This window comes from Lissotriton helveticus, chromosome 6 (assembly GCF_964261635.1).
Source record: "Lissotriton helveticus chromosome 6, aLisHel1.1, whole genome shotgun sequence".
Lineage (NCBI taxonomy): Eukaryota > Metazoa > Chordata > Amphibia > Caudata > Salamandridae > Lissotriton > Lissotriton helveticus.
Window position 1 is genome coordinate 245,159,081 of NC_136067.1, and position 22,386 is coordinate 245,181,466.

A 22,386-nucleotide genomic window follows, 5' to 3' on the forward strand; every position below is an offset into this window, starting at 1 on the left:
GCAAGCATACAGTTCTCTAGTTTGCCCATGAAGATAGTTGCATGGGATGAAGCCATCCGAGTGCCAATGGAAGTACTTTGTATCTGCAGATAGTATTTACCATTGCAGGTAAAATTGTTGGACTTAAGGATAACTGTTGCAAAGTTGGTAAGCACATTTTGTTGATGTTTTTTTCACAATTCTTTTTTGAGAGCTTCAAGCCATAAGCCTTTCCCTATGTGGTATATTGGTGTATAATGATGTCACATCAGTTGCAGTCAGAAGAGTGTCATCATCAAATGTGTAGGTTTGGTTTAATTTTTTATTAATCTGAAGGAAGTGACTGGTATCTTTAACAAATGATGGACGGTCCTGTACAATGGGCTGGAGGTGCAGGTCGACAAAAAAAGATAGTCTCTCAGTGGCTGTGTCATTGCCAACGATGATGGGCCAGGACTGTTCATTTTGTGAAGTAAATGAAATCTCCCAGGTCTTGGTTTGGGTTGGCCAAGTATAAATGCTGTTGTTTCATCAATGAGGTTTAATCTCATGTACCTTACAACCATGTTGAAGTCTTCAGTGGAATCAGTTTTTTAAAGGTGTGTAAGTGTTGGTCTCAATCACTTACTTTCATGGCAATCACTGTACCACCTTTGTCTGCCAGTTTTATAGTTAATCTATTCTCTGTTGAAGGAGGTAGAGAGCCTTTCTTTCTTCTTGGATAATGTTATAGAAAATCTTTTTAAGTGTTGATTCTTTGATGTTTGTTGATGGATAAAATGCATATCTCAAGAACAGGATTTGTACCACATTGATGAGCCCATGATTTGGGATGGCAGAACCTTTTAAATGGATCTGGAAGGTAGCTTAGCAGACCAACATTAGAATTATTGTAAAGTATTCTGCAAGTCTGCATCTTCCTCAAAGATTTAAGGTCTCTCATCATGTTGGCCTTATTATGGTCCTTAGGTACAGGGCATTAATAGAGACCCTACAGTCTAGTCAATAACTGCGTCTGGTACCTGGAAGGGCAGTAGCTGGATGATGCTATGTAGTCTTTTTTGAATTATAAAACGTCTGTTTTTATGCTGTTTACTTACAATAACAAGAATGTCTCCAAAAACAGAATGATTTATGAAGTGGTGAGTTGGAAGAGGAGGTATATGAAATCTTAACATATCTCTTTTTAGTTTTGCAGATTTAATTTCAATAGCATTCGTGGCAGTCATCTACTTTACTACTGCAATCCTCTGACTATGTGTGCCACTTCAGAGTCACTTTTTGGGTTATTTAAACGTTCCAGTTCCTTTTGTAGCTTGGTTTTAAGCATCTGCATTTTTTTAATGGAATAATAACGATAGTAGGGTCATTGATGAGTTATGCAGTAAAATGTTCCATGAAGCAGATCATTCACAATTAGTTAGTTTAAAAGGTGGCTTAGATTTAATCTCCAACCCAATAGAACAAATGTAAAAAATTTTATAGATTTGTAATTGTGCTATTGTAAATTGGCACTTAGTGATTTTCTCCTGGATGAACAGTACCTATCTAGGATGTAGATTTTTTCTTATCATGGTGATTGCTTCTAGCTTGAGTGTCGGATTCAAGGAGGATACAGGTTTGCAATCCCAGAAACAGTATACTTGGAGATAAATGATCACAAGAAAGCAACAGCCAGCAGGGCAGAAATTTGGAGAACCCCTCTTTATTGCCTCAATGCCATGAAAAGGGTGGTGGAGAGGCAACTCAAAATATGCTTGGCTGTACTGCTGCAGCATCGCCAGCTTATTCTGACCTTGAATAGCATCCAGACCGCCTCAGGATCCTTGATCCACGGAGGTAGCAGAGGTTCAGTGGCGGTCCAACTGCCACACTTATAATACTGCGGGTGGTCCCACAGTGCGGCGGTGGTCAGACCGCTTCCACGACTACGGTGGTCCCATGGACCACCAAACTCGTAATAAGGCCCTAACTACTTTTTTTAGCGTGTTTAATTTCGAAGTACCAATTCTACTTTTGTACTTCTTATTTGCAATTAACTTGAAAGACCAATACTGTAAGGATTAAAACATTTTATGGGAAGAGTGATGGTGTGACCATGCATTATAATGAATTAAATACCCTCTGTTGCATATTAGAAGGATATTGCAGGCTACTGCGGCGTTCCATGGTCCTATAGAGAAACTTGGATTTATAGAAAACGTGGCATGAAGCTAAAAGTGTACTCAAGGAGGTGCTTTACTTGGTTTGCTGTAAATCTGTTCATCAGTTTTTAGGAAATTACTATTATAATAATGTTTCCTGCGGGCAGGAAATGATTAACATTTTAAAATATCTGCATCAGTATTTTGAGGACAGTCCTTGAACCCGGGTTTGCAGACTTACCTGTGTGCCATCTGTAGACCTATGCAAGACACTTGTTAAACAATGATGTTCTTAAAAGTAATTATTTAAAAGTGGAATGGGCAGAGTGTCGCACCCACCACTAGATGATATTATCAGTGAAGTCATCAATAATGACATGTGAGATAGTATGAGTGATGCCTTCAACAATGTAATTTAACATGCCATAAGTGATGTAATATGAAAGGTCATAAGTAGTGCAAGAGGGTGGCCCACAATATAGTTAGTTTACTGAACCATGGCTGGAGAATTTCAGTGATTTTTATGTTGTAACCATAACTGCACTTTAAGTGTGTTATTTTAGGTGAATGTCTCCGTTTTTTTTTAACATAGGTGTTATAATCAAGTGCTATGCAGCTTCTTGATGCAAGTTAGCACAATCCAAAATAGCACAAGTACATCAAGTGTTATGTCTTAGTGTTCGCAATATTAAATTTAGTGTGTGCTTTTCATGTTTGCGAGAGATTATCAAGGCTTTATTCTAGGTGTGGTAGGTTCTTAGCTACCAGGTAGGCTTGGGTCTCATAAAACACACCTTGCAAACACACCAGGTCCGTTGGCTACCTATGCTCCAAAGAGCAAGATTCAAGCTGCTGAGTCTTGCGCACAAGACACTGCATAACCTTGGACCCAGAATTCTTCAGAATAAAATCGAATTTTACGTTCCCACAAAGTGCTTAAGATCACAACACTAAGCACTAGCTAGGCTCAAACGTATAAAGAAAGTAAGAACAGGAGGCCGATCATTTTCATACCTGGCAGCAAAACACTGGAATAAACTACCCCTAGACCTACGTCTTACGGAGGACTATGTAACTTTTAGGAACAAACTAAAAACCCAGCTTTTTCCCATGAAGTAAGTATGAGCAGTTGATGTACCTAATACAACCTACCATGTGTCCAGCAATACAGTGCAGTGATTTCCGTCAGGATAAATGTTGCGCTTTACAAATAAATAAAATAAAATAAATAAATAAATTGTACCAAGTTAGCAATAACACCTTGGCTGCGGCGCGAATTCTGCCGTGGTGCTGAACATTCCAATCGCAGGCGTGGCTTGGACGCCCCCCGGCCTTCATACGCACACCATGACTCATGACGGCCGGGGGCCGTCATGAGCATGGAAGGGGTTAAGGGTACACCAGCATTCTTTGATCGACATAAGCCTATATTTATTTATTTATTTATTTATGAGTTTGTATAGCGCTAGAATCACTCCGCCAGGAGTATCTCTGCGCTTTATGCCCAGTAAATTAGCAACTACACAGTGGAGAGATGTTTAGATTTCGTTTTTAAACAAGATAGTTTTTAACTGTTTCCGGAAGGTTAGGTGCTCTTTACATAACCTTAGGGCCAAAGGAAGCTTATTCCACATCTTGGGACCCATGGTGGACAGGGCTCTACCTCCGTGTCTAACTTTTTTAACATGTGGAACCACAAGGAGAAAATTATTGCTTGATCTGAGAGATCGTGAAGGAACATATGGTTTGAATTTCCTTTCCAGGTAGGTGGGTCCTTGTCCGTTCAAGCATTTGTGGATTAGGCAGCATATTTTGAATTTTGCCCTTTGTCTGACTGTAAGCCAGTGTAATTGTTCAAAGAGGGGTTTGGATGCAGTTCTCGGGGGGGCATTCAGAACAAGGCGAGCCGCCGTGTTCTGAACAACCTGCAATTTGTCCAATACTCCTTCATTGACAGAGAGTAACAACCCATTACAATAATCAATCCGGCTCAGGATAAGTGCCTGAACCAGAGTTTTTCTTGTAGAGTTGGGTAAGAGTGGAAAGATTTTGCGGAGTAAGCCAATGGTGTGGAAGCATATCCCCGAAATGTAGCTGACATGTTGTTTTAAAGACAGGTCGTGATCAAGTCGAATTCCAAGATTCTTCACGACCTGTTTGGGTTCAGGGACTGCTCCCAACTCAGATGGCCACCAGTCAGGGGTCCAAAGTATCTTGGCTTCCCCAAATAGCATGATCTCCGTCTTGCTGACGTTACATTGGAGATAGTTGTTGGACATCCAATTAGCCACTTCCTCCATACCAGATGAGAAAGAGTTCTTAACCTCAGCGGAAAGAGTCTTAAAAGGGAACAGGAGCTGAGTGTCATCTGCATAAGATACGGGAACAAACCCGTATCTACGCAGCACTCCTGCCAGGGGTGCCACATAGATATTAAAGAGCGTGGGGCTCAAACATGAGCCTTGTGGCACCCCCTTAGAAATCTCTGTTTCCGCCGAGCGAAATGCACCCATGGTGACTGTCTGGGTGCGATCTGTTAAGAAACTCCGTATCCAATCAAGGGCTTTGTTCTTAAGGCCAGCGTTCGACAACCGTTGAGTCAAGATGGAATGAGACACGGTGTCGAACGCTGCCGATAGATCTAGTAGAACCAGGATGACAGAAAGACCCTTGTCCTGGTATACAGTAAGGATCTCATTATAGGATTCCTGCTTAAAAGTATGAACGGGAAAGAAGTGGGCTGTGGTAATGTCTGTAAATCAGCAATTCAAAATTCAGGTCCAAAAGAAATTTATAATGAGGTATCAACAAAATTTAAAACTTTAAAATTATTGCTCACTTATATAATGTAATGTACTAAATGGCATTAAATCAGATACATTTTTGATGTGCCAATGATAGAATGAGATTTTATTCTTTCCATTGTGAATTCAAGCCTATTTCACACACCCAAGATTTATGGGTAGGAGGTACTCATGGTTCGATACACAGGGTTCATTTTAATTAATTGAAGGTAGCAATTGGCAGGTGTGTGTACATTTCCTAAGTATGCACTAAATCCTTATTTTGATTGTGATAGCAAAATGTCAACCAGTAGAAAGGGAAACTAAGTGATTGCACTGTTAGCACCCTGATAAATGTTTCTGCCAAGTGCTCAGTTTGCTTTGACCATCCAACCTTACAACAGAATAAATAGAGAGTAGTCACTGTCTGCATTTCCTATGCTCTCAGTACACTAATAAAAGAAGACAGGCCCGTGAGATGGGACAGAGAGTTACGGGGGCATTATTCATAGGCCCTTGCTTTCTGAGGGACCTGCACTCATGCTGCATTCTTTTTTTATAGATTTTGAACAAGCCCCCCAATTAATTAATAAGGCAAGGTGGCTAACATGCGGAATACCATTAGATGAAGCCAGATAATTAATCTGCCACCTGTATCTTTCCCTGCAGGCATATTTTTTAACCTTTGAAAAAGGTCTCCATCCTGTAGGAGTACTGTTTGGGTATGTTGACCCAGGTCTTGCAAAACATCTGACATGCATGAGATTAATCTAAGGTACAATGTAAGAAGGGACCATATTATGCTGCCAAAAAATATGATTAGAAGATGAAAGACGAGGTGAAATGAGAAAAAATGTAGATAACAAAACAGCCCTTCAGTTAAAAGTCACTAGTGTCAAGTGTTAACATGGAAAGCGTAAAAAACAGAGCATTGCCAATATGGGGTTTTTCTGCAGCAATAAACAAATGGTGTCTATGACCCAAATATCACATGGAAATGGTTTAGTACTCCAATGCTTATGCATTAGTTATTTAGGCTTCTCCCTACCCTTTTAAAAGACACATTCATGTTGGACAATATATCTGAACGTATATTCAACTGAAGGACAATACATTGGGAATCTCTATATGGTTGAATTGTGTAAATCCAAAAATGAGAGCAGTAGTGGCTCTCCACGATGGCACAATTGTCATTATATATAAATCAAACTACAGCGCTACACCTTCCAGAAGGGCCTACCACTCACATACTCCACCCTTCTTGTGAAGCAATTCTCATAAATGCAGGGAGCACTACTAAACATCAATAGAACACTTGAGTGATTCAATTAAATATGATCATTAATCATCAATCAGTCCATCCTGATGGGAAGGTCTTCATTCAATCCAGAGATACATGAGAGCTAACATCTTGAATCTTCGAAAGACATTTATTCCGCCCATACAAAAATCCAACCCAGCCAATGTGTTTCATCCCTCCAAGAGGACTTCATCAGTGATAAACATATTTCTTTCAATAATCTCAACCCCCCTGCCCCCCTGCGCATGGGTGGAAAAGCTTGTAATAACCACCAGCTCGGTGAACAGTCCCAAATAAACAGTCCATCAAAAGTGTGCACCCTTCACACACTATAATGTTATTCTATAGCTAGAAGCTTTTCCACACATGGCAAGAGGGAGTTTGAGAGTACTGAGATAAATATGTTTATCCCTGAACAAGTCGTCTTGGAAGGACCAAATGCGTTGACTGGGCTGGATGTTTGTATTTGAAGAATAAAAGTCTTTTGAAGATTCAAGATTATGTCTCTCGTGTATTTATGGATATATGAAGAACTTTCCATTTTGACAGACTGATTGATGATTATTTTAATGATCATATAATTGAATCACTTAAGTGCTCTATTGATAGATAGTAGCACTTCCTGCATGGTGGAATTGTGTAATTGGGCTATTTATACACTCCTTTCAGCTTTCACTTTTTTTTGCAGTTTTTTACTTCTGTCATGTATTGTCCCGATTGAAATTCTAAACATATAGCATACCTAATAAGTAAAGGCAACAGAATATGGACCTACATGTATGCATGTGGAAAGCATAATGGTCCTGAACTAACTTTAAACCAAAAGTATATTGTATATATGGTGAGGGTGATGGAGTGTCTTGGATCGCCTCTAGGCGCTTAAGTCTTTCAACACTGTTCTACATAAATCACTTCACTCATTGACTGATTCTGACCATAAGAAAGAGTACAAATCTCAGTAATATATATCTGTGGTTTGTTGCCCTGGCCTTGTCAGGTTTTATTTAATTGTCAGGCTGGGAGCAATAGACATGGGCTATGCATTCATGTTTTATGGGTTTCATTTTGCAAATGGAAAATAAGCAATAGATTTTATAAAACATCCCGAGAACATTGATGAACATACTACCATCAGTGCACTATTGATGATTAATATTCTTAGAAATACGAATTGTATAAAAGAGAACACAGACAATTAATAAATCGGGCTGCATTTTGCATAGATTTCTCTATTATCTAAAGTTAGCTCTAGAACGTAAGCTCCCCGAACAAATCCTGCCTTTTTTTGCTCTTTTGTGTGATTTTCTTAATTCATTGTGAACCTTGCCTTTCAATTGTATCCCAGACTGTTCATATCTCATCTATAGCTGTAGACTGTATTTTGGCAAGTTGCAGTGGACAACCAAAATGTCTGATACTGATTCAAAGTAAACTTGGATCACTTTATTTCCAGTGGTTGGCTCTGCACCACTTTGTCTTGTGATCCTCTTCCTGATCCTTGCCACGTTACATGGGGCCAGCACAAGCATCTCTGGTCCACCACATCTTCCTTGCATCTCTGCAATACTCCTGAGCAATATTTCTAAACACCTTTCAAATTCCTGTTACAGGTTCTGGGTTCTCATGGATTTCTATACACTCAATTTCTTCCCGCTCTTTTCGTTTTGCTCGTCTCTTTTTCTTGTGCCGCTTTTTGGATGGTGGGAAGAAGGTTAGGAATACAGGTAAAATGACAAAACAGTGAAGCAGTGTGCAGCTGCCAGTTAGCATCAAGCATTTGAACAGCGTGTAGGTCAAATTTGAAGGCACAAACAGAAGTGGGACCAACCCAACGAGAAAAGAGGTGATGTTCTGAAAGATGGCCGTCCCGTGCTCCATGAGGGAGTCCTGAATGCACAGCGTCCGTGTATGTTCAGTGGCTAGCACGAACGTGTAAAGTAGAGGTGCACAGTGATCTATGGCAAAGTTCAAAGAGTATATAAGGCACATGGTTGAAACACAATCTAGGTCAACATTCCACAGTGTCATCAACCCTAGGACCCCCAACTCAATGGAGGTCACTGTGACAATTACCCAGACATTTCCTAAAGGATGAATAACAAGGAAAAATGTCAATATCAACATCAACAGAACACTGAAGCCAGAAATAAGGACAGGCATGGTCACCGTCAAGCTGTAGTGATCCATGAAAACAAAGGTGGGATTAAACACAATGAATTTAATGCTCTGTATCAAAGAAAGAGGTCTCAACTTCTCAAGCAATTCAACAACTTCTCGCTGAGTATTTTCACTTGTTTTGGCCACCAAGTACATGCGAGATGCAACAATGTTAATGTCATCCCCTGATTTTGAGATTATGATGTCATTTTTGAAGTGCTGAAACTCAGCTTTTTTCAGGAAGGAATTTTGGAGGGTGGCTATAAAATCTGTTTTGTTAGAGGCAGAGATGTTTACAGTTTTAAGATATTGATAATACTGCTCAATCCAGGACTCTGTGTTGAACCCATGACTGATAGTCTTCAGGTCCTCTTGGACAGTGGCATTCCAATATTCCAGGGGCTCATAGATATAAAATCCTATCACAGGGCTGTAGTTGCTAAAATATTTCTGTTGGCTGGCCGCATAGGATACACTAGGGGAATAACTGGCTACCAGATTGATAATGTTTGAGCCACCGCTGATCTGCAAGCAACCCATGAAGGAGAACGATGCATAAATGAGATATAAAATTACCACAAAAGGCTTGACATAGGTATTAGTAATCCACTCATTGTAGTGTTCTCGCAAAAAATGGTGAATGAAGTGATTCTCATATGGATCTGGCTCATGATGAGACGAATGCTGATGCCCGTCACTCATCATAGTCTGGAACCAAATGGGCTGCCGATCCAAATAATCCTCAGAGGGAATTTTGCAACAAAATACACTGTGATAACGGTTCTGTTCCAGTTGGCCAGCAAAGACAAGACAAGATCCATAGAATGAGAAGACGTAGAAGTAGTTTAGTAAAATGGTAATGCACATGTTCTGGCAAAATATTTTTACAGCCTCTATGTTAGTGAAAGGGCTGGCACCCATTCCAAATGTAATGATGTACAGAGAGCTGGTCATTGTATAGGAAACCATGACATCCGAATATGCCCCAGCAACTCTGTCTTTGAATGGCAGCGTTTCTCTAGTCCTACGCCAGCCAGAAAGAAGCTCAAAAACACCTTTGGTTCCATGACCTAAAACAAAAATATAGAACAGAAAAATTAACATATAATAATACAATATTTTGAAAATACATTTTCTCATCAATTGCTCCTCATTTTAAAGAAAACTTTCAACTTTAATACATTTGTAGAACAATTTACTAGGTTAAATTCACTCAAAACAATTGTCTTCATACACACACAGATCATACAACATTTGTTTATTTAGAGATAATGTATAATTATGAGAATAATACTGATATTATTAACATATAATAAATGAATAATTTACAATAGCAATGTTATTGACAAAGGAGAGTATGTATTTACTAGCTGGAGTAGGGCCCTCTCCTTCTCCTCTGGACTCTCTGACTCTACCTCAATCAATAACTACCTGGGAATGCCTTCTCCCTTTGATAGTATTGCTTAAGCTGGAACTTCTGCCCCAATATTCCCATGCTTATAATTCTGTTTGTTCCTGTTTAATTTAGAATATTCTACCTCAGTAGGTGCAATGCTGCAATAACATTGCACTCCTTTTGTCTCAGCCTAGGAGATTCATTAAGGGCCTTCCTCCTCATTATAAGCCCTTTACTATGGCTTGGGACACTGCTTAAGGAAAACTTTAATATTTGGAATACTTCTCGGAGGTGTGCTACAGTGTTACATAGGAGCACGTAATGGTGCAAACACAATTGAAGACAATGGAGCAGCCATGTACCGATAATGGCTGGTACAGACCTGTTCACTCAAATGTTTGTTTATCTGTTTCTCCCTTTATAATGTAAGACATTCTACCCTTACTGAATTGAATGTTCTGATAGCATTCTAGACCTTCTGCCAGGGGCTACACCGATTGTGGAAGTCCCTCACTCTTGGTATAATCGAGTACAGGACCTTTAACAACTGTTACAGACCTCTGCAGCAGGCTATAATGCTATAGCGATGCCTGTAGTAGAATATTGCTAGCTGGCCAGAGAATCAGAATTCTTCCTTTGTGGCCTACAGCTACTTTAATAGGCCAGATCAGCAAGTATGCTGTAGCTGGCAGCTCCCACTTTCCTCTAGTGATGATTGAGTACTGTCCTGTTGCACTCAGGCCCAGACTCACAATTGCTGCTTACTTCAAGCATTGATAGAGCCAGGACTCTGTGCTGATGGAATCTGGCTTTTCCTTTATCTGCAGTTCTTATTTCTCTCTGGTGCTACTGCTGAAATACAAGACAGCCTCCCTTCCCTGCTACATGGGGCAAACACCACCCATTGCCTTGTTGACCTCATGCTTGATCTACCAAACATGTAGTGAAAGTAAACACTAATTTTTCTTGACTTATGTGGTTGATCTAGGTGTAGAGGAGGTACCATGTAGCGGGGATCTAAGAACTGACTGTTGTACCTTTAAAGTGTTATGTTATGTTAAAATTATTTATACCGCGCTCGGTCACCGGAACGGTTTCATGGTGCTCATAACAAATGCGGAGGGCAGGAACAGGGGTTACTCGAATGCTGACTGGAAGAGAAACATTTTCAACATCCTACGAAAGCGGTCATAGGTAGGGCAATGTCGGAAGGCAGACGGAAAGGAATTCCAGATTTTGGGGGCCAAAAAAGAAAAACAAAGACCACCGTGTTTTTTACGTTTGATTTTAAGAATGACTAAAAGGTTGTGAGAGGTGGAGTGGAGATCTCGCGAGGGGGCATATCGCTTCAGACTAGAGGAAGTGAAAGCAGGAGCCAGATCAGACAGAGCTTTGAATATCGTGCAACCAAGTTTGAAGGTGCCGCGTTTAGCCACCGGGAGCTAATGCAGGCTCCGCAACAGCGGCGAAACGTGCTGGTGCTTGGGCTGATGGTAAACCAAGCGTGCTGCCTGATTTTGCACCAGCTGCAACCTGTGGAGATGGTATGCAGGAATTCCCATGTACAGAGTGTTGGCATAGTCAAATCTCGACATAACGAGGGCCATGATGACAAGGATAAGTGCATCTCTGGTGAGGAATCTACTGGTCTTACGTATCCTACGCAGGTGGAAAAAGCAGGATGACGTGACGGCACTAATCTGGGACCTCATGGATAGGTCACTGAAGATGACTACGCCAAGGCTCTTCACAGAGTTGACGGGGCAAGGGGAAGGCCCTAGTGAGGGAGGCCAAAAGCTGTCATTCCATGGATTGGCTGATCCGCCCACCAACACAAGCTCGGTCTTAGTGGGATTTAATTTAAGCTGGCTGTGATACATCCACTCTGATATATTGAGCATAGTAGTTTGAAAACTAGTGCGGGAGGAAAGGGAGGTGTCAATAGGGAAAATTAACTGCAAATCATCCGCGTAATTAAAAATTGTGGCCGCGGATTTGCGAAGGGAAGCTATTAGGGGCTGCATGTACAAATTGAATAACTAAGGAGATAGAGCGGAGCCCTGTGGGACTCCGCAGGAGATGGGGGAATAGGAGGCGGAAAAGGTAGACAGGTGCACTGCCTGGGAGCGCTTATCCAAAAAAGATCTAACCCAGTCAAGAGCTATGCCCTGAATGCCGGCATTATTGACACGGTCGATCAATATTGCATGATCGACCGTGTCAAAGGCCGCCGACAGGTCCAGCAAGACAAGTGCTTGGGAGGTGTTATTGTCGGCGCCCTTTCTCAAGGTATCCATCACAGCCACAATGACCGCCTCAGTGGAATGGAGTGGGCAGAAACCGGCTTGCTGGGCCTCCAGAAAAGACGAGCTCTCAATTAAAGCACTCAGGCAGGGAGTGACATATGTCTCCAGAATTTTCCCCAGATAGGGGAGAAGGGAGATGGGCCTATAATTGCTTAAGACCGTAGGGTCGGCATTATTTTTTTTTAGTATCGGTATCACAACTGCTTGTTTAAAGGAGTCCGGGACCACCCCCGTCGCCAGCGAGTTGTTAAGTAAGGCCAGTGGAGGGTCAGGGCAGGCCAGGAAGATTTCCTTAAGGCTTTGGGGAGGGCAGCAATCTTTGGGGGAGGCAGAACTCACTTTATGCAGTAACGAGTGGAACTCCGTGAGGGAGATCGGAGGGAAAACATCCAGGCAGCAAGGATTTCTAGAGGGTAAAAGGGGAGGAGAAGGGGATGAAGGCAGGGGAATATTGTTCTTAATATTGATGATTTTGTCAATGAAAAAGGCATTGAGTGAATCGCACAGAGCCTGTGTTGGTTGGGGTTGAGGAGTGACACGGCCTGGTAGAGAGAGCTCATTCACTATGGAGAAGATGTCCTTAGCATTGGAGGCAGATGCCATAATTTTTTGGGAAAAGTAGGTTGTTTTAGCCAGTAAGATGGATTTTTTATAGGCTTTCAGACAGTCCACAAACTCAGTTTTGAGTTGTTGGTCATAGTTATGCCTCCAGCGGCGCTCAGCCTGGCGTAGAGCTAATTTGTCCAGCTTTAGTTGGTCCGTAAACCACCGCTGGGCGTCATGGGGGCGCATGGTTTTTATAGTTTTCAGAGGGGCGACAGTATTACAGGCGGACAACAGCCATTGTTCAAGAAGGGAAGCCTGGCGAGTCACCAAGGCGGAGGTCGGAGGGACTGTAGAGGCAAGTGTAGAGTGAAGTTTCACCAGATTGGCTCTCTTCCAGTTCCGAGCAGTGAGATTGGTCATGGGGATGGGGCGACTGGGAATAGTCAGATTAAGGGAAAAGGAAATGAAACAGTGATCTGACCAGGAACAAGGGGTCACTGTAGGGGGCAAAATGTCAAGGTTGGCCGTCCACACTTGGTCTAAATTGTGGCCTTTGCAGTGAGTAGGTATTTTAACATATTGACGACAATTCAGGCCTGATAGAAGATCAGAGAATTCCTCCGAGAGACGGCTTTCCCGGGGGTCAGAGGGCCAGTAATTAAAGTCTCCAATAATGATAACCTTAGCATGGTTAATGATAAGTTGGGAAATGAGATCACCAAACTGTTGAGGGAAAGAGGTCATATGGTCAGGGGGTCTATACACAAGAACAACTATAAAGGAGGACCTGGGAGAAGTAAATTTGATAATGAAACTTTCCGTTTTGGGGATCACGGCACAAGCTAAGGTTGCAAAAATATACTGGGAACGAATGATGGCTGCCACCCCGCCACCGGCATGCCCAGTTGGTCGATTGGATTGCAGGATGTATTAGCCGGCGGGGATAGCAGCAAGAATGTCGGGGATTGAATCCTCAGTCAGCCAGGTTTCTGATAGGAGGAGGATATCCACAGCTCTATCGTCTAGCAGCTGGAATATTTCAAGTTGATGTTTCACCATTGACCGAGTATTAAGATATATCACGGTCAATGGAGTGGCCCCAAGAATAGATGTTTTGCGCCGAAAGGTATCGGCTTAGAGCAGAGGGAGAGAGTCTCTGAGACAAGAGTATCCGGGGGAACAAAAATACCACAATCCAAGGCAGCCCTTACGGCGCGGGCCTGTAAGGGCACCATGCGGCGAAGCATTAAAAGGTCAGCAGAAGAATAGGTAATTAAATAGGCATTATAGCTGGCCCCAGGGCCCGGTCGGCCGCGGACGGGCGCAGACGGGCTTAACTTGGGCGCAACTTCGGCGCGAAGTCGGCACTCCCGCTGCGCTCAACCGCTGCGCGTCCGCCAGGTCACCATTTTATACTAATCAGGGAGTGAGCCACTAGACCGCTAACCTGCGAGGTGGAGGGGCAGGGCGGAAGTGGTGTAAGGAGCAGGAAATGGCGCTCGACTAGTGCCAATCTGACTTTACCACTTCCATGAAGGCCTACAGCTTAATGCTCTTCCTTTTCTTGGAAAAAGAACGGATAATGGACAGAATTTTGAATTAATCAAACAATCACCCCAGTCACAGATCTGGGTTAAATCCATCTTTTTTTTTTGCACACCATGCCATTCCAGTTAAGACCCAGCCAAAAGCAAATCAGTCGTGGCCTTGCACCCCATGGGATCAGTCCAGCCCGAACTGCCAGACCAGATCCTCCCTGAGCCAGAAACAAGCATCCTGGGACAGGTTTGGGCGTAACACCGCTCTTTAGCCAGACTAGCTTGAATCTGATGGCATAGCGAAAACGTGACCACGTCGTGGTATCTTCTCCTCCAGTTATCAGTGATCTCATAATGATGGCCTATGTGTGCACTTAAGCTTCCTTTATGGCACAAAGACCAATGTTGTGTGTGAAAAATTACCTTCCCTATACCCATAGTCCTCTCCCACCCTATGCATACCCATTTTTATTCCCCCACCAATGTATTTAGTACTATGCAAAAACAACCATGCTGATTGATTTATTTTGGTGGCAAATTGGTAATTACGCTGGACATACTGATTCTGTGAAGCAAGATCTGCCATTTGTGTTTGCAGGAAGTATTGTGAATCGAGCCCTGACTCCTAAAGAATGCCTCATATTCAGAGATGTACAGTACCCAGTTTTGGTGAGGTGCCAGAATTCTGTCACACTGTAGACTTGTTTTTCATTTTACACTTACACTAGGAAATCTTGCCCTTGCCTAGTATCTCCTTTAAAGTGGCCTAAAAGCCAAAGTTACCAATTTTGAAACCAAGCAACCAGGTTTGTGTCCCATCACTGGCTCAATATTCTGTGACTCTTTGGAAAATCACTTTGCACTGCATAAATATTTGTGGTGGGCGGAATTTGCGTAGTAGCGTTATGCAAAGCTCTGTGAAATGGTAAAAAGTCTATGCGAGCACGCAAAAGTCCTGAGAACACGCGGAATTTCTTGCTCCGCCTGTTCGAGATGTTTTTTCCTGTTCCCGAATGCTGTTTGCATGCTCGGGGAGAAATATCTCACAAACATGCATTCTGAAAGCAGGAACAAGCAAAAAATCCGTAAAGCAGAGGATCGTCGAATTTTGGGCAATCCGCGTTCTCTGAGGAACGCGAAATTTCCCAAATTCCACGAGCGTAACGGAATTTACAACCCAGGCCTAATAAATATGCAAAACATAAATATTAGAAACTTAGGGACTTATTCACAAACTTCATTTTGTAGTATGTTTAGGACACTGTCTTTACCTACTCTTTTGAATTTGTGCAGAGATCTCCACCCTGACTCCGTAGTTCTCCACACTTGTTTATTATGTTTTTGTGGAAAGGAACAGGAATGGATGGAAAATGAGGCATATTTATGACTAGATGGGGAGGGGTAAGGAGGAGTTTTGGGAAGGAAAAAGACCCAGCCACAAACAGTAAGACAATTGCAATCAGGAAATACACTTCTAGAGTTAGTACCAAAACAGCACTCCAGCTCTGCCTTGATTCAAGACCAGTATCACACATGGCTAACCACTTGTACTACAAAACATTCCCACTGGAAATAATGGAGGCAGGGACTTAAACTACGACCATAAAAGTAATACAAACAACAAATAAGTAGGGCAATAAATTACAATTAAATGATTATTTTGTTTGCCTTTTTGAAGACCCTAATTAATGAAACTTTGTAAGGAATTCTGTGTATGTTTTAACATATTTATTTTGTCTTCCGGGGGTGCACATTTATCGGATGGCCTTGGCAGCTTGTCCTGCTCTTCTACAAGTGAATAATGTGTCCCATTATTTCACAGAAAGATAAATATGTTATATTTGGTCACTCCTAACTCTGCCAGGCTTTGTGGTGGCATGGCATGTGCACCTTCTAGTGCTGAGTATAATCCTTATGCTCATGATACATGTTTTACAGAGAGAAGCTCCATTGTCAACTATACATACCAATAGTAATGTGTTTGCAATGTTTTGTCTATGCCAAAAAACAACTGACTTACTGGAGAAGTGAATAAATTGAGGGATTCCGTAGTCCTGACAAAAGCCGAGGACTCTGAATAGCCTATTATGATTGACTAAATATGTTGACATACAATTCTGTACTTTTCTGTTCAATTCTGTATTGGTAGGGTCAGGATGCGCATAGCCCATCTGTCTATAGTTTTTAATTATAACTGAGGAACCCTGACTTAAAGAACATAATTGATTGGGTATTGCTGAAGGCAGTTTTAGTCATTGAGTACCAGATCCCTAGCTCTAATATAGAGTTCAAAAGATATGATCAAGCTTCACCTCTGTTCATTATGGCAAAGGAGTTGTAGAAGCATGCCCGATTATGAAGCATGCCACAAATGTGGTAAAAGTGTAAATTCCAAAAAAGGGATCTCACTAGAACGCACATTGATCTTCTTCCTCAACCTTTGTGTGTGATCTATGATACATGGTCACAGATAGCTTTTAAACCACTCCCTTTAGCATGATCTCTAGCCAAAGTGCAGCACCACTGACATGCAGCTTCTTCTTTCAAAATCCTGCTAAACCCTTATTTTTCTGTGGCTTTCTGGGGCTATATCTCCTATCACCACTAGAGTTTTCCCTCAGTACATCCTCAGGAAAAAGGAAAACACCTTCCACAGTCTTGTCTGGCCTTCTTCGAGTTCAGCAGCATTTTCTTTCTTGTCTATGTGGAAACATTTTATAGAACTCACTCAGTTGTGATTGATGATGCCTTTTAAGTCTATTACTTTCTCACACTGCCCACATCTCTGGTTTTCAGCTTTTTCCATGTAAAATGGTTAGAACTATACAAGAAAATCCAATTTAAAAATAGTGGAAAGGAGTTTAAAGCCTGGTCATCTCCCTTCGCTTGCTAAGCTAGTGTATTTCAATCAGATTCACCCATTTGCTTTTCAAAGAAAAACTCCTCCCTGAGCTAGTACCTTCATCTATTGACCCCCACAGCGATTCTAGAAATCAGTTCGGCTAAGCAAAGGCTTACACCAAAGGCCTTTCCCACTTAATATAAAGGCCTTTCTCCCTTGTTAAAGTCATTACAATTCCAGTGATGATTCCAGACCGCCATGTCTGCCTTTATGTGACAGAACCTTTACTCTCTTCTCTTTCTTTCCTCACAACTAGCTGCCCCATCCCGGGAGCATGCAACAGGCCATGCCCCAAACAGAACTCTGGTTTGTACGTCTTTATTCTTCAGCATGACACCATTAACGGAATGCACTGCATCATAAACTTGATTAAGCACACCCAGCCACACCCATCAGATTATGTAATTTTATTTGAAGAATTTTGAAGAGTAATGCTTGTAAGGAGTCTGCAGAGGACCACAAGAGTTCCCATATGCATAAACACAGAGCACAACATCTCTCCCTTTGTTAAATAAAAAGCATGAACAAATATATACATATACACATTGCAACTCTTTGATGAGTCATTGAAATGCTTGTACAAGTCTTTCAGATCTAGTTGCATGAGAAAGAGGAGGGGCGCCTTCATTTGTCATCTCTGTAGAAGAGGCAGATGCTTGGCTTTGGCACTCAGTTGGACTTGCGTTACATGCAAGGTCTTGAGCTGACAAACAGCAAGGCAGAGGCTTAAAGTGTGATGAGTTTCTGGTTATGGACTTTTCAGGTCTTTGGGCATATGTCCTTTGCTCGCCACAACTGTTAGCGGTTCTGCATCAAATGGAGTGTTCTTGCAAGTTTGGTTTTGCTTAACAAAAACTAAGTCTCTTTTCTCGAAACGCATGTCTCGAGTGCGTAGGTGCTTATCAGCTTAATCCTTAATTTTGCTCTTGAGAGAGGTGTCCAGAACATGAATCTCGTCACAGTCAATTGACCAGCCGGTGTTCTATTGTGGTATCTTCATTCCAAGAGCTCTCTGAACAACAAGGTGGCAGGGCTTTCTCCCTGGACCGGAATCAAGCATCCTAGGACCGGTTTCTGGCGATCAGCCTTCTTCAGCCAGGATAGCTTGACTCCAGTGGCGTAGTGAGCACGGGACCCACGTCTGGGCATACACTTCCCACTTAGGGTGAACAACAAAACACACAAGATGGTGGACGGAATGTTGCACAATGGCAAAACCTTCACCCCCAGTCACAGATCTGGGTTTAATCCATCGCTATTTTGCTCGCCCAACAGGGTGGTGTGGAGTGCAAAAAAACAATGGATTTAGGCCCAGATCTCTGTACTGAGGTGAATGTATGACATTGTTCTGCATTCTGTCCATCAACTGTTGTTTTGCATTTGTCACCCCGAGTGGGATGGGTATGCTCAGACGTGAGTCCCATGCTCTCCACATCACTGGAGTCAAGCTATCCTGGCTGAAGACGGCTGATAGCCAGAAACCGGTCCTAGGATGCTTGATTCCGGTCCAGGAAAGACATGGCTTGGCAGTTTGGGCTGGACTGTTCCCATGAGGCACAGGGTCAAGGCTGATTTGCATATGGCCATGTCTGAACTGGGGTGGTGTGGAGTGCAACAAAACGATGGATTTAGGCCCTCTGTACTGGGGTGAATGTATGACATTGTTCTGCATTCTGTCCATCAACTGTTGTTTTGCATGTTTCCACCGCACTGGCACCATTGCTGAAGAGAAGGAAGAATTAATTATCCGGCAGAGAGGAGCCAAGAAGATCGCAAAGGCCTCCTTAAACTGAGCTGGCTTTAAAGGGTCAGCTGGGGAGCCAGATTTATTTTTCACATTCAGCCGAGTAAGGTCGTCTTGAGAAATCTCGGGGATGACCGAAAGACTGGAGCGTGGCACAGGTCTTGAAGAGACAGACAAAGGGGGCAAGGTCATAGGAGGGAAAGACCTATAAATAGTGCACTTTCTCCACAAAGAAGGAGGCCAGCTCTTCACATTGGAGTTCAGATGAGATTACGGGCGTCGGGTTTTTCCTAGCTCTGAGATCCTTTAAGAGCTTAAAAATGCATTTAGCAGGGTTGGGACTAAGCTTGATCTCGTTGGCATAGTAGGCCGCCCGAGCCCTACAAACAGCTCTATGGTAAGATTTAAGCTCAGCCAGATAACATGCTTTTTTCCCGGGGTCGTAATCTTTTCTCCACTCACGCTCTGTTCTTTTACAGGCCTTCCTCAATGTAGTCAAAGAGTCGTTGTACCAGGGACTGGTGTCGTGAGTACGTCCCTTAAGCCATCTCGCCGCATCATAACCTGACTCAGAGCTATTAAGAGGACCCAGAGGGTCAGCACTGAGAAGTGTATGAAAGTCCTCTAGCCTCAATTTCCGGCTAGGACATTTAAAGACAGGTCGCTGAGTGGCCTTATTGAGCGGCTCTAAGATTGGGAAGGACATTTCTACCAACAAATGGTCGGACCAAACCATAGGAATAGGCACCGTCACAGTCGCAGACTCAATATTAAAAAAAATAGGGTCTTACAAATGGCCGAATTGGCTCAATATTTCAGAAGGGTAATCATGTTGTAGTTAATAGAGATCAGTCCATGAAACTTAATATGCATGCTCTCAGCGAAGTACCCGGGGGGACATTAATCGGTGCTTGCACTATGGTTTTCTTGCATCGCATGGTCACCATAAAGGATCCTTTACTCCGCAATGCTGTAGAAGTTGCCCAGGTGTACACCTTTGTTCTTGATGGTGTGCGATGTGATATCATAGTCAGTTCTTTGTACTTTTCTGCCAGCATGATGTTTATCGACTCACTACTGTCTATAATGAAAGTTGTAGGGAACCCATTCACTATGAGTATGATTTTAGGACAATGGCCAAAGGAACTTTTGCAACAATATAGGCATTCGCGATTCCTTAATTGCGATTATTAAGGAATCGCAATTAAGGAATCGTAATTGCCTATGCATGTAGGAATTGCAAAAAATTAGCAATTCCTTCACATTCCTTAATTTTGACTCGCACATTGCAGGTTGCAATTAAGGAATGGCTTCCCATTCATTCCTATGGGCCCTAGGCATCAAAGGGAATTGCATGCGCAATTTGTGAGTACCAAATTGGCACTCGCAAATTGCACATGCAATTTCAAGGGTGCCAAAAGGACACCATGATGAACCCCTAAAAGTGCAATTAAAAAACAAGTTGCACACACACATGCCCCAAGGGCATGTTTTTGTGCAACACAGAACTTTGCAAAATGCACTTGTGTGCATTTTTCAAAGTTTTCGCAAATTACCATCAACTTTAAGTTGATGGTAATTTTTTTTCTTAAAAGCGAAATCGCAAATTTTTTTTTGTTGCGTTGCATATAGGGAACTGCAAATTTTGCAGTTTCTTAAATAGTGATTTTAGCATGTAGATCTGCCCCTTTGCGACCGGAAAAAGCAATGATGCATGTGCCCCTTTGTTGCTTCATGTAGTGATTCTTTTCAGACATATATTTTTCTTTGCAAGTGGCCAATCCTACATGCGCTCTCGATCTGTGACTGACATCACCATTGCACAACTCGATGATGACCTGTTGGACGATGAATTTGATAACGATCAACTTTGTTTCGTTTCACTTGCCTTAGTTGATGTGCCTTTTGACCTTGTTGGAGGTGCTATAGTGCTTCTTGAACTTTTTGGCGTCCATCTCCTTGTCTCTTCATCACACACTCAAGTTTCTCTTTTGCTTTGCAAACCAGTATGAAATGGTTTTCCTTTCCATAGCCTTTGCATATTTGTCCAATAGCAGGGCATTTACATTCATGTGGAAAGGAGACTCTAAAGTGAAAACACAAATTCCTTTTCTTCAGAGACCTCACTCGGCGTGCCTCTGCCGTGTGTTTCTGCTTACTTAGCATGCTCATGCTGATTCATTTTGGGTTGTTCCAGCTTCCATATCAGCAGCTTCTCGATCAACACGTTCCTCTGCTCTTGCAGCACTTTCTCCAAACTGAGTACTTTTCTCAGCATGCATTGTCAGAATGAGTCGGAAAGGCAACCATCAATAACTTGACGACGCATGGTTTCTTCATCATTTATAAGCGCATCAAGATTCGCAACAAACTCATCCATCATCTCACCATGTTGCTGTCTTGCTTGGTTGAAAGTGTACCTTTCATAGTCGACATTGGATTGAACTTGGCCTCCAACGTCTTCTCGATTTGCTTGTATGATACTTTATCTGCTTATGAGATCTTCCTTATCACTTCTTTTACTCCATCACCTCAAGGTTCTTTGAGTATTTGTTGATCTTTTTGTCATCTGCTTCTTCTATAGAATCTATGAAGTCATTGAACATTTTGATTCAGGCAGCCCATCAGGCGGCAATATTCTGCATTTTGGCAGTATCGAAAGGAGGTGGTGGATTCAGTAATACAACGGCATCTTATTTTGAGTTATTTCCTACTGATGTCGAGAGTATATGCTGTTCAGACAGCTTTTGATCCTCAGCATCTCTGGAACTGGTAGCACCTTTGCAAGCATCAGCCTGCTCACTGGTGCTTGGGTCCCAAGGCCCAAGCTGAGGTCGGTGGGCACCATCTTTCTCCTTCACGATGAGTAATGATTTTGCTTCCTGCATGTGCTCCTCAATGCTCTCGACTCTATGCATTATACCTGACCTGTAACTGCCTTTAGCGTTTCTTTGCACCTGGTCATCTCTGCCTCTAGCTCTTTCTTTCATCAGGCTGTGGCTGCCTTTACGGCCTCTTTGTACCTCGTTATCACTTTCTTTAGCATTTCTGCTTTGTATCAGTGCTGGCTCTGTGTTATGCTGAGGTGCTGTATCTCTTCAATCAATCAAGCATTTATAAAGTGTGGCAACTCACCCGTCAAGGTGCTGGAGCTATTGACTGCTGCGTGGAAGTCAGACAAAACAAACGTCCAGGTCTTTAGTTTCCTTCTGAATTCCTGGAGCAAAAGAGCAGTCCTGAGGTGCAGGGGGAAGTTGTTCCTTGGCTGCTAGGTGCGAGAAGGAGTGTCCTCCGCTGTTAGCTCGGTGGATCCGTGGGGTGTTTGTGAGGGAGAGGGGGGCTGATTGAAGGGGTCCGTTTGATTGGTAGCTCAGGCGTTTGTCGATGTATGCTGGTCCTTCATTTTGCAGAGCCTTGTTGGCGTGTACCAGCACCTTGAACTGGCATCTCTACTGAATCGGGAGCCAGTGTCGTTTCTTGAAATGAGGTGGAATGTGGGTCCTTCTGCAGAGGCCGAGTATGAGTCTTGCCACTGAGTTCTGTATTGTCTGGAGTCTTTTCAGGAGGTGTGCAGTGATTTCTACGTAGAAT

The 22,386-nt window shown here is 42.6% G+C and overlaps 1 protein-coding gene across 2 annotated transcripts in view; it reads right to left on the bottom strand.

The window, feature by feature from the left end:
- Positions 1-6,861: 6,861 nt before the first annotated feature.
- PTCHD4 (patched domain containing 4) overlaps positions 6,862-22,386 on the bottom strand; it is a 470,888-nt gene continuing 455,363 nt past the window's right edge. For both annotated transcript variants that reach the window (XM_078646758.1, XM_078646757.1), the window contains exon 3: positions 6,862-9,433. In XM_078646758.1, the coding sequence (XP_078502884.1) occupies positions 7,800-9,433 (1,634 nt within the window). In that variant the 3' untranslated portion in view covers positions 6,862-7,799. The remainder of the gene's footprint in view (positions 9,434-22,386) is intronic.